The sequence below is a fragment of the Berghia stephanieae genome, chromosome 14, assembly GCF_034508935.2.
Source record: "Berghia stephanieae isolate SIO BIC M18660-M18661 chromosome 14, UCSD_Bste_1.3, whole genome shotgun sequence".
NCBI lineage: Eukaryota > Metazoa > Mollusca > Gastropoda > Nudibranchia > Aeolidiidae > Berghia > Berghia stephanieae.
The window spans coordinates 12,529,221-12,542,932 of record NC_088373.1 but is presented as its reverse complement, the minus strand read 5'-3'; the positions used below and the strand labels follow the sequence as shown (position 1 = coordinate 12,542,932).

At 35.6% G+C, this 13,712-nt stretch overlaps 2 protein-coding genes across 9 annotated transcripts in view; both read right to left on the bottom strand.

The window, feature by feature from the left end:
- Positions 1 to 13,712, bottom strand: part of LOC144960165 (uncharacterized) — a 52,135-nt gene that overhangs the window by 25,559 nt on the left and 12,864 nt on the right. For 4 of the 8 annotated variants that reach the window (XM_078893179.1, XM_078893177.1, XM_078893181.1 and 1 more), the window contains 3 exons: positions 6,311 to 6,409; positions 4,164 to 4,505; positions 67 to 200 (listed from right to left, as the gene is read on the bottom strand). In XM_078893179.1, the coding sequence (XP_078749305.1) occupies positions 67 to 200; positions 4,164 to 4,505; positions 6,311 to 6,380 (546 nt within the window). In that variant the 5' untranslated portion in view covers positions 6,381 to 6,409. Of the gene's footprint in view, positions 1 to 66; positions 201 to 4,163; positions 4,506 to 6,310; positions 6,410 to 7,059; positions 7,240 to 9,992; positions 10,037 to 13,712 lie in introns of those variants that run through there. The other 4 variants (XM_078893175.1, XM_078893178.1, XM_078893182.1 and 1 more) reach the window with 4 other exon arrangements.
- The window catches only part of LOC144960167 (uncharacterized), a 289,349-nt gene that overhangs the window by 265,443 nt on the left and 10,194 nt on the right, over positions 1 to 13,712 (bottom strand). The window lies entirely within an intron of this gene.

Below are 13,712 nucleotides of genomic sequence, written 5' to 3'. Positions count from 1 at the left end.
GGAGGATATGGAGAAGAAGAGGGAGGAGCATGAGGAAGAAGAAAAGGAAAAGAAGAAAACACTTACGACATCGCTGCTTTGGCCATAAAAAAACTTGCAAGTTGCTTTTGGATATACATCATTGGCAGAACAATTCCATAAATATGTCGTTCCATCGTTGGATATCTTTAGGTCGTTGCACACAGGGTCTGACCCGAAAGCTGACATCAGATTTTTAAAAAAATAAAATCAGAAAATACTAAACTGTGATATTTATAAAGCGGAATATCCACTAAATATGCCTGAAGCTTGTTACACGGTGCCAGCCAAAAGTAAAACTAACACCGAAATGTCTGTATGACAAGTTAATAGGTTTTTGGATTGTTATTTTTTTTCAACAGAGACAAAACTGTTACCAGTTAGGTACTATAAATGAATAAATAAATACTTAATTACTTTATTAATTTTTTAAAAATTAAAGGAGGCAGAAGCAGTATACAAAGGGTCGCCAAAGTTATTTTCTCTCTTTTAAAAATGAGTTTTAAAGAAACTTCTAAGCTTAGTGTAATTAAATTTGATCACATCTTCGATCCATTTCATCAATCTGACAAATCTGACAATATGGTGGTAATTGTAATGATATTAGATTGATATTATAACACCTTTCGCCTACGCCTCATGGTGCGTTTACGGTAGGGAATAAGACATCAAAAATATTCGACAACTGCACCATATTATGATATGATAACAAGTGTAAAATATTTAGGGGTTACATACTCAAGAAGACCAGGCAGACACACACACACAAACAGACACACATACGCACACTTAATCACATACTCACTCAGACACAAAACGATTCTTAAAAACTTATCCCAAGTATTTTTGGAATCATTGTGTGTCTTCAAAAGTTTTTAAAACTCTGAACACTGGTTCTGGTTTTGAGCCTCCCAGACTGAGGTCAGATGTTCCAGGTTTATAAAAATAACTTGAGCTAAACGTGCTCAAAGCGCATCGCAGAGGGTCCCTGACCAACAGCAAAACTTAACATGTAGGACGAGACATGACGCCTGTATGGCGATATTGCAATTTTTTTTTGGGACAGAGACAAAGCTGTTAACGACCAGGCACTCATTTTACACCTGAGTACGGTGAGAGAATGTGAGTAAGGAGCCTTCTCCAAGGACTCAACTATGCGCCGAGCGATGCTCGACCCAGGACCTTCCAATCTGAAAGCGAGTGTCATACCACTAGACCACTAAATCTATCGTATCACCAAAATGGTTTGAATGGAATTTTTGAAATGATAAAAGCAGTTTTAATCTTTTTAATCTAAGTGTGCGGGAAGGGCCAAAAGATCCTATCATGTCAGATTTAACTAGCTGAAGAGAATTGAATCTAAAATACACATGATCCTGATGATGAAATTAAAGCCATTTGCAATTTATTACTGTGCGACTATGTGGTCTAGTGATATGACATTCGACCAGAAGTTCTAGGTTCGAGTCCTGAGCACTGTATAGTCGTGTCCTTGGAAAAGGCTCTTTACTCAAATTCTCTAACTGTACTCAAATGTAAATTGAGTACCTGGCTGTTAACAGCAATGTCTCTATCTGAAAAAAAAATTATAATATCGACTAACAGGTGTGTCAAGTCTGGCCTTACATGTTAAGTGTTGCTGTTGTCAAGGGATCCCACTGTAAAACGCTTTGAGCACATTTAGTGGATATTGAGCAAAATAAAAGCTCAGATGTTTTAATTTTTTGTCTATATCCAGAAACCGTCGAGTTTGTGCTCTTTAGTCCAATGCCAGGAAGTGGGAATGTATGAGGCTTTACAGCTACTTTCTATCTAAGTTACTCTCCCTATGGCTGCCAACCCAAGCTTATTAAGAGGGAGTTTTGGTCAGAAAATCAGGGAGATTCAGAAAAAAATCAGGGAGATACATAAATGTATAAATCTACATTTCAAAAGAAAAAAAGACAAACAATCTCCATCCACGAATGTCTCTGGCAACTACTAATAAACTAAACATACTTGATATCAAGATACACTATGACTTGAAACAGTTTTAGAATGACCAACAACTGAGTTTAAAAGTTTTAAAAAATGATTTAAGTAGTATTTACAAAGCTATTTGCATACTGCACGATAATGCGGGAGATCGGTGTGACGGGCGGGAGCGCGGGAGATGAACTAAAAATGCGGGAGTCTCCCGCAATTTCCGGTAGGATTGGCAGCTATGTAAGGAGGAATCAAATTTAATCCAAATGTTATAATCAAGACCTAAATATGAATTCCAAATTCATGGCCATCCCGATATGTGACCAATGGCATCAAATATGTAATATATACTCTAGTGTATCAAATAGAAGGGGAGGTGGGGTGTACTGTGGCCAAAAGTCAATAGAGGGGGGGAGGAGAGGTAAGTGTGCAATTAAACCAAACAAGGGGGAGGAGGGTGAAATTTTACCAATTCATAAAAGTGGGTGGAACGCGCATTTTTGGCACTTTTTACTTTAGCCGAGGCGCGATGTGATGTATAAAAATGTTTTCTTTCAATCAAATATACTGCTAGTAAAATAACATTGACAGCATGGAGGGTATCTGTTTCACCAGCAAATTTCGTGAGCTGAAATATATTATCAGAGGAGTGTAAAAATTCAGAAAAAAATAGAAGGGGGAGGGGGGGGGGGTGTCTTTTCGAAACAGTAGATTGAGTTGATGTGGACCAGCTCCAGTAAAAATAATCAGAAATATAAAACTTTAATCTCTTCCAATTTAAGAAACCATGGCACTGAAAACTGTGCTGAAACTGAACATTTAGCAAAAAGCTCCAGTTTCTGTGATCTAGCCAGTCGATTACAAGGGATAAAGCTGTCACTGAGTAATTAATTACCGCTGCAGGTATCTGAGTAAGGGGAGATCACTCAGTGATGATAATGGCAGTTTGTCAAAAAAGAGGAAAATGTATCTGTCCATCTGGCAAACCCAAGCCGAAATGCAAAAATTACAATATAATACAATATGATAGTAATGTACCATTATATAACATACTTATTTTGTAAATATAATGAATGGACCTTTCCAGAAAATGATTTTAAAGGCTTACAATATTAATCATACCACTTTCTACATCAAGAACCAAGAGATGAAAAGGCTAGAAAATTTTTGTTTTTAACTTTACAAAGCACAATACCATACCTTTGTTACTGCAACCAAGTGGTTATGTAGTTTATAAATTAAGAGAGAGAGAGAAAAGTTATGAACTGATTTTCAACTTTTATCATTCCAATCCCTAGCCAGCATTTATTCATCCAAGGACACCATTAACCTTGTGTCACTTTTGACTTGTCCAGGCTGACGTCATAAAAATACGAGTGTCACCAAAATTCAGGCAAATGAGCACAGGTGTCAAAGTTTGACACAAGACATGATGGTGATTTTTTCATCGTTCTACCATGGAGCCAACTGAGTGCTTTTCATATAAAAATGTTTGACACTGCAAAAACAGCGGAACAATTCAAAGAAAATCACAAAATCCCGCGGATCCGCTGAAGATTATCATAAAACAATCGCGTTTTAAAATCATTCTGTGATGTGACTAACTAATCAAATTATGTGTTAGTTTTTCTTCAGTTTAATTAAATATCCATCTTTCTTCTTTTAAACTGCTTTTAAATGAAGAAATTTCACCCAGAAATAAATTATAATGGTATGAATTAAAATGGCACCTAAAAATTAGTATTTTACCAGAAGTACATTGAATAAAATATTAATTCTATTAAAATGTCACCGTACAGATTTGATTTTTTAATGTTATGTGATAGTTAACATGTTCTATTCTATCATAGTGAAAACAGAATTGCCAGTTAAGTGACGGTTATTGAGTTATATTCTTCAGCCAATATTTATCATGGGTTCTCTATTGTTTAAAAGATACCAACAATTGCTTGCTAATCTTTAGTTAGGACATATATATATATATATATATATATATATATATATATATATATAAGGGAAACCTGAAACGTCCATTTTATCTGTTTTCGTATATCAAATTGAAGCTTACATTCATTTTCACAAAGTTATTTATGTCATATTTAAAAAACAAAACAAAAAAAAAACAGCTAAAATCTGCCTTCCACGTCATTCTAGTGTGAAAGTCTATTGAAAACACTCACAGAACACTTGTAAATCACATTTTGCCAGGACATCGGGTCCGTTATTCCATGACCAGGTGGTTTGATCTGCCATTCGGTTCAAACTTTGTATAGTCACAGTCACATTGTAATGTTTTCCATCAGGGGCATTTTCCATTGTACTTTTGTACTGATCTCCATTTGATAAGCTTTGGCATGGAGGAATTTTATCAGGTTCGCACTTTGTGACTGTTTTAAAATCACCAGAGATGTCTTTTTTCTGCCATTGCAAATTCCCATTGGTCAACTCGGTTTTCTCTACATAAGTTGTTATGGTCACTGGAGAGCCTTCTACTGGATATGTATTTCGAGGAAAACAGAGGTCTGAAACACATAAGTGTAACACATAATAAATGGTATATATAAATACACGCACACACACGCACACACACACACACACACACACACACATTTCATAATAGATTATAATTTGTTGAAGATTGATTATGAAGATGATTAAGACACTTTCAATGATTTTGGTGTTGGTTGTCATGGTGATGATGATGATGATGATGATGATGATGATGATGATGATGATGATGATGATAATATTTTTTTTCAAGCGATTTTACAGGCCCTTGCACCATTTACAGGTCTTTGTTTCTTTGCTTTGTTAATAAGGTATTTTGTGGTGCTTATAAATCTTTAGTTTTTCAACGTTAGAATATTGATCAACCAAAAGAGAATAGACTTTAGACTTAAGCATTTACAAGCATCCAAAAGAAATGTAGGACAGGGGGATAAGTTCAAACATGGAACAGAAGAAAATATGTCTATCTTGAGACCACATTAAAGTAAGTCTCGTCAGATACTGACACAAGATTATAACGAGAGTGGTACACACAGATGGTTACAATATGCTTATCAATTCAATAAGTAATTAATATCACGAAAGATGTTTTATGATGATGATAATAATAATAATAATAATAATAATAATAATAAAAATAATAATAATAAGTAATAATAATAATAATAATAATAAAAATAATAATAATAATAATAATAATAATAATAATAATAATAACCCTCTCTCTCTGACATATAAATCCACCAGACAGTTTTCTTCCAAGAAAAAGGCTCCTGGCAGGGCCAGTAGGTAACCAAGTTATTGGCATGCTCCAGGATGAAGACACAAAGCCACATTAAAGGGCAGGTGGTTTTGAAGCACAGAGGAAAACAAGGTTGTGAACTGAAAGTGGAACCAGAGAGGCTCTTTGCCAAAACCAAAAAATAAACAAAAACAAAATAAAAAGAACATGGTTCGGGTAAAGTAAATAACAGTAACAATTCACAATATTTCATGCAAAGCTTTTCTTCATCAAATGATATTAACCCTAATTCATGAAAACAGGATAGATATTCATAAAAGTAATAAACAAAAACGAATATAACAAGGTTAAAAAAAAAAGAACAAAATTCCAAACACGAATCGGGCTCACAACCCTTTTTCAGCCAACAACAAAAAATAATAAAGACATAAATACATTACTAAATTCCAGTTTATGTTTTTATTGTTTTTTGATTGTTGGCTGAAGAAGTGTTATGAGCCCGAAACGTTCTGTGTTTGGTATTTTGTTCTTTTTTTAAGCTGTTATATATTCATTACTTTTTAACAGTTCACAGCTTCGACCAGCCTAGCTTCTCCTGTTGCTTTTAAACAATTAAAACTTCCATCTATAAAAACAAAAATGAACTCTCCCAAGTCTCAAGCTAAAAAAAAACCTGACAGCCGGAATATTTTTAAAAACTGGCTTTTCAGGAATGCCTGTGGAACTCATCGGGTCAGGGAGGTTAATGTTACTTCATCCTAAGGGTATTTCCATCCACTGATAATGATGGATGATGATGATGATGATGATGATGATGATGGATGATGATGATGATGATGATGATGACGATGGATGATGATGATGAAGATGATGATGATGATGATGAAGATGATGAAGATGGATGCTGATGAATATGATGTTGATGATGATGGATGAAGATGATGATGAATGATGATGATGATTATGAAGAGGAGAAGGAGGAGGAGGAGGGTGTAAAAAAGAATAATATGACAGATGAGGATAAATTGTTATGATGATAATTGTGATTTAGTTGCTCATGTTTATATAAGAACGTACCAGAATTTATATGCTTGACACACAGAAGAAGTAAGAGGACGAGTCTCTCCATTGTTAATTTCAAAATCATTGTCTCTGCTTATCTTAGTCAATGGGATGCTGTGAATAAAAGATATGGGAAAATGTTAGTTAAAACATTCATTATTTAAATATTTTATAAGTTTCAGATTAACAATAACACTCAGAATTCACCAGTGTCTTAAAAACGTGCGTTAAAAATAGGATGAGGGGGTTGTTTTTTGTTTTTTTTTCTAAATTGAAATTAAGTTTGATTATTATGTCTCATGAATTTAAGTTTTATTATACAGGATGCAGAGAAGTACGGAAACATTGACATCACTTGGATGGCCATAGAAATTTCAAATATGGGAAACACAAAAAAATGAAGGGAAACAAATAGCAAATGCCAATTGATTTTTTAAAACTAAAACAATCTCTCTATAAAAAAACTTTATGTTTTATTAATTAAACTCAAACAAAGACTATTCTACAAATTTTGTGATGTACAAAATAAATCTGAATAAGAAAACATGTAGGCCTATTGTGTCGTAACAAATGTGATGATTTTGCTGTAGTTGGTAAGGAGAGGGTTAAAAACTGCTGAAGAAAGCAAGGGAAAATATAATAGAAATAGTATATAATTATAATTATTTATAACAATGCGACCACTCGTTTCATTTCCTCTTCTTAAGGTTTCCACAAACAAATAAAAGTTAAAACTACAAATGAAGAAATTAAGGAGCAGGCACCGGTATAAGATGAAGAACTGAACATGTGTGTATGAAAGGTACCAGACAAAGCAAGAAAGAAAAATACAAGAAAAAAAAAAACATCCCAATGTAGCATCTACTTTACTGGAAACAACAAACAATGAAAGCAATGTGTAGTGAATTTAATGAGTTCTCTCGTGTTTACGTTTTGTCTGATCTGGCGTGTAGAGTAGTCTTGCAGTCAGCAGTATGTGGCAAGTCTTCGTAGTTCGTAGGAAACGGAGATCGCCACACCAAAAAAATTAGGGATGTTTTTGTTTTTTTCTTGATTTGTCCGACACATTTCATACACACTTGTTCAGTTCTTTAAAGGTAGAGTCTAGGGAGACCAAAATCTTGATCTCCCTAGACAAACTGGCCAGTTTTGGCTAGGGTGACCAAGATTTTGGCTTTCCAGCGTAAAACAATATTTTCGTTAGTTTATGGAACTGTTTCTTTGTGTTGAAGAGGCAAGTTTTTTTTTTTTCTTCTATTGATTTATTACTTGTTTGGTTTTAGTTTTGTTGCTGTTCTTGTTTTGTTTGTTGTCTTCTTCTTGCATCTTAAAAAAGAGGAGGTCAAGGTCAAGGTCAAATTACCCTGCCCCTCTCCTCCCCCTCCCCAAGTAAACTAAAAGAATTATTGAAACTAAGAGAACATTGAACAATAAAAAAAAAATGACAATTAAAAAAAAAAAACGAATATAAACATTAAAAAATTAAGACAACGAATATAAAAATAACTTTTGTGTTAGACGGCTGATAACTCTTGCAATCACTCTTCTGTCTTTTCATTATTTTTTTATTTATTTTTTTTTTTGGGGGGGGGGGGGGGGGGTTGGCATACTATTATTATAATACGACCAAAAAAACAATAGAAAGATAAAAGCAAAACAATAAATAAAGAACAAAAACAAAACAAAGCAACTCCACTCCACAACATAAATTTTATGATAAAGAACCAGTTCTTTATATGAAAATACGGCTTGACTTTGAAAGACCAAAATCATGGTCTCCCTAGCCCTAGCAAAAATTAAAACGCTGTGATTATTCCCAGACACCTGTCTGGGAATAACAAAAATTGGTTATCCCCAGACACCTGTCTGGGAATAACGAAAATTGGTTATTCCCAGACACATATTTGAAACTCCGCTCTCCAGAATATGAGATGTTTCCAAATGCACACAGAAATAAGGAAAGTTAATAAAATATCTGCAAAAACATATAATTAACCAACAACAAATCAGTTGTTACTACATATACACAATATGCGTCAACTTCGAAGTGGGTGTCATGGCCGAATGGTTGAGTCGTCTGCCCTGGAAGGTTTACCAGAATCGACGTTGTGGGTTCGAATTCTGGTTCCACTTATTTTCTTTTTTTTTTAAATTCCGTCTTCTTTTTACAGAGCGTTGCAAGGGATAAATGTCCCATTCATACCCCCCCCCTCCCTCCCCACCTCTTATTTTTTTTATTTTAAAACGTTCTCTCTCTCTCTCTCTCTCTCTCTCTCTCTCTCTCTCTCTCTCTCTCTCTCTCTCTCTTGGTTCCTTTCTAGCAAATTGTCATATTCGTCCCCACGACAACCTCAAAAATTATCTAAAAAGAATAAATAATTAAAAAGCAAACAAACAGAAATATTCAGAGCGACCAAATGGTCAGATAGAGGAAAAAAAACAAACTATTTTTAAAAAATAAAATTTTTTAGAAATTCATGCTCAGAAACGGAAAAGGCCAAACAAGAAAGGAGAAAAGAATAGACTTGCTAAAAAAAAAAACAGAAGGAGAGGTTGTATTTTTGGAGGTTTTTTTTTCTTTTCTCTTTTTGGCCCAGAAATTAGTCCGCGAAATAAACAAATTCCCGGCCATCATCAATATCCTCAAAATTGTGGCCAGAATTAACAAATTATAGAAACAAAAGATGATCAATAAAGTTAACAGGTAGCGAAAATTTTAATGGTTGGTGGACTATGAACAGATTTGATGATTAACAACTTTCTTCCTGGTTGAAAATAAAAAGGCGAATTGCCAGTTGGACGCTTTCAGTTCAAAGTGACAAAAGAAATTTCATTGATCAATTTGCTTTGTTTAAAAAAAAAAAAAGAGCTGGATTTGACATTTGATCACTATTTAACTTTCATCTTGTGTTAAATATCACTTGGTATTGACTGTTTTGGACACAAATAACCACTGGCTTTTTTTTTTCAGAATATTTGGTATTTTTCACACCTAGTTTAGCATGGTACTACCGCAAACTCGGGGACCCAAATAATTTCGGGGGTTTTGGAGGGGGGGAAACTTTTAAAAAAAATAATTTTGGGGGTTCCCAAACACACCCTACTAGACTTTAAAAAAAAAAATTCCCCCTCCCAAACCCCCAAAATTATTTGGGTCCCCGAGTTTGCGGTAGTACCGTTTAGCATATTGCGTAACATCATTCTGCCAACTTGTTACATGTGTCTGGGAATAACGAAAATGGGTTATTCCCAGACAGGTGTCTGTGAATAATGACAGCCAAATGGAAAAGTATTAGTAAAGAAAAGAAAGAAAAAAACTAAATTAATATTTGTTGGACTGCCGATAACTTTCAATCTCTCTTCTGACTTTCTTTCTATTTTTTAATATTGGGGGGGGGGGGGGGGTGGAGGGTGCTTGGGTATCTATCAAAAAGCTTTTAAAAAAAGAAAAGTACAAGGTTAGCAAAAAAAAAAAATAATTTTTTTAATCAAGCAAAAAATAGAATTAAAAAGCTCGCCTCTTAAACAGAAAGAAACAGTTTCATAAACGAAAATACGGTTTTACGCAGGGAAGCCCTAATCTTGGCCTCCCTAGACAGATTACAAATGGGGAGTTTCTCCCAAGAAAAGCCATGTGCATTCAATCAAATAGAAATTTACATAGACCTTGTTACTAAACAAGTACCAATATACCTACCTCAAAAACTAGTGAAATTTATTGAGGTTCTCAGCGACTTTTCACTTTTTTACAACACATATCTATCACTAGCAAAGGCTAAACCTAAATACCAACTAGACATTCTCCGGGAGGAACAGAAGATACAAGAAAAATTTGAACTATCAGTAAGAAACAAGTTTGAAGTGCTTGGAGAACTAACAGATATAGAAGAGAAATATGAGCAGTTTAAAGACAGTGTTGCTGCATCATTAGAAGAAAATGTTCCAACCACACTTAAGTTGCAGAAGAAGAAATGGATTACTCCCGAGATATTAGAACTAATGAATGAGAGAAGAAAGGCCAAAAATCAGGAAGAAAAATACAAGACTCTGAACAGGCAGATAAAAAGAAAATGCAACGAAGCTAAAGAAGACTGGATAAATGAACAATGTCACTATATAATGTCCTGCAAAGAAAAAAATGGCAAATTCTTCCATCAGAAAATCAAAGAAGTGACAAACAAAACTAAATCAGGTGCTAAAAGTGGATGCATCAAAGACAAGCGTGGAAACACCATCATGGACAAAGACTGCATTCTAAACAGATGGTCAGAATATATTGAAGAACTTTTCTTTGATAATCGAGGAGAAATGCCTATGATAAAAGAACTGGAAGGGCCTTCTATAATGAAAGATGAAGTTAGGAACGTCATGAAAAGCATGAAAAATGGAAAAGCTGCAGGACCTGATGCCATAACAATTGAAGCCTTGACTGGCCTGGGTGAATGGGGGATTGAATTCATCACAAACCTTCTAAATCAAGTGTATGACACAGGAAAAATGCCAACTGATATGAAACGATCCATTTTTATAGCACTACCAAAAAAGCCAGGGGCAGTTGATTGTGAACAACACAGAACTATTAGCCTAATGAGCCACCTCACAAAAATTCTTTTGAAGATAATTTTACTAAGAATAAGAAATAAAATACGACCTGAAATTGGGGAGATGCAATTTGGTTTTGTTGAGGACAAGGGTACCAGAAATGGAATATTCACATTATCAATGCTGATGGAAAGATGTATTGAAGTAAATAAAGATCTGTATATGTGTTTCATCGACTATTCAAAAGCCTTTGATAAAGTACAACACGAAAAACTATTCAAAATTCTATCATCCTTGGACATTGATGGTAAAGATTTAAGAATATTACGGAATTTGTACTGGGAACAAGAAGCAGCAATGCGTGTTGACAACGAACTAAGCAGTTTTACACCTATTAGAAGAGGAGTTAGGCAGGGGTGTGTTTTGTCTCCAGATTTATTCAACCTCTATAGTGAAATGATATTAAGAGATATCGAACATAAGAAGGGGGTGTGTATTGGAGGAAAGAATGTAACAAATCTGAGGTATGCAGATGATACGGTTCTACTGGCAGAATCTGAACATGAACTACAAGAATTACTGGATGTTGTAGTCAGGAGTAGTGAAAATATGGGACTGGAACTGAATATATCTAAAACAGAATGTATGACGGTATCTAAAAAATAATAACCCACCAGCCTGTGTAATAACAAGCAGAGGACAAACAATACAACAAGTTGAATGTTTCAAATATTTAGGCTTCAATGTAACATCCACTGGAAAATCAGATTGTGAAATAAAGAAAAGAATAGGTATGGCGAAGAATGCATTCAACCAGCTGCATACAATTATGAAAAACAGGAATATTAGCATGAAAACAAAAATCAAAGTCCTGGATTGCTATGTACTGTCTGTGCTGCTATGTGGTTGTGAGAGCTGGACCATAAACAAGACCATGGTTAAAAGACTGGAGGCAGTGGAAATGTGGTTTTACAGAAGAATGATGAGGGTGTCATGGATGGAAAGGAAAAGAAATGAAGAAATTTTAGAAATGGCAAACAGAAAAAGATCACTGATAACAAAAATCATCAAACGCCAAATGGAATTTTTAGGACACATTATCCGCCACCCTGGTTTGGAAATACTCGCCTTGACTGGAAAGATGAATGGAAAAAGAATAAGAGGAAGACAAAGAATAACGTATTTGAAAGGGATAAGAACTTGGACAGATGAAGCTGAGAAAGGTGGCGCTGCTTTAATAGAATTGGCAAGAGATAGATCAGCTTGGCGGAAGATGACCTCCGACGTCTGCTTCAGATATGGAACTACATGAGATGAGATGAGATCTATCACTGATATAAGCGTAACCGAGATAGGTAAACACAGAGATGGTTCATTAGTAGTAACTAAGCTGATGTCCCGTGTGACGTTTTTCTCGCCGTTTCAATGAGTGCAATCTAGAAGTCAAAGAACCCTGTTTACATCGAGAGATTTCTCACAAAACGTAAGTATCCCGTTCTTTGTTATGGGGTGCAAGGTGTGCAAGGAAGTTGCTGCTATTTAAGCTATTTATACGTCTTTATTAAGGAGTTTCGGCTCAACCATTGCACTACATGCTATTTTAGGATCGTTTGATTGTGGTTAGATCGTCTGACAATGTTCGGTTTTCATTTTAGCTCCAGTGGGGTGGGGGGCCGGTTTGACCAAAGAAAATTTTAACGATTCAGGTGAAACCGGCCGGGTTGATTAAGTTGTTTATTATTATTCTAGACGTCTATAATATTATTTGTTGCAATGCTTTCCTTGTATTTCTGCTGACCGGTCTATGTTCATCATGATTATTATTATTATTATTATTATTATTATTATTATTATTATTATTATTATTATTATTATTATTATTATTATTATTATTATTAAATTAGGGAGGCCTTCCGAAAGCGTCTACACCTACATCCCCAGTATTATAATGTTTTGGGAGGGGGGGGGGGAACTTTTTTTTATAATGTTCTGGTAGGGGGTTTGGGAGGGGGGGGGGGGGGGGGGACTTTCAAAATAAAACTTTTCCCCCTCCCAAACCCCCTACTAGAACATTATAAAAAAAATACTGGGGATGTAGGAGCTTTCGGAAGGCCTCCCTAAAATTATATAATGTTCACCATTGTAAAGGAAAATTTACATTATTAGACTAGTCTACGAAAATGAAGTTCAAATATCTAAATAAAGTTAATTTTTTCACATTGTTACAGGCACCAAGATGCCAAAATCAAAGTATACTGAAAAGAGTGTGGATGCTGCACTTGATGCCATCCGCACCAAAAATCATTCATTCCGCCAGGCCGCTGCGACCTACTCTGTCCCGAAATCAACCCTGATGGACAAGATAGCCGGAAAATACCCCGTCCATAGGGTATCTCATACAGTGTTGGCCGCAGAGGAGGAGAAGAAACTAGTCAAGTGGATGGTGGCCTGTGCCAGGGCAGGTGAAGGGAAGGACAGGGAGCAGCTATGCCTGGAGGTGCAAAGAATAATGAATGCTGAAGGCAGAGAGACCCCCTTCAAAAACAACAAGCCAGGATATTACTGGTACAAAGCATTCATGGAGAGACACAAGGGGGAGGTGCGGGAGAGAAAAGCGATGTCCCTTGGGGAACAACGCGCTCAGGTATCAGAAGGAAAGATACGTGGGTGGTTCCACACCATGCGGACATCGCTAATGTCAAATGGCATACGACATTCCAAGTCAACCCCATCCAAGTCCCCCCCCCCCCCCCCACCAAGCAACGTCTTCAATTGCGACGAGACTGGCTTCCCTTTCTACCTGGTAGGTTCAGTCATCATTGCCGACATTTCTTCCAAGCACCCCTATCAAGTCGGCTCCGATAACAAAACATTG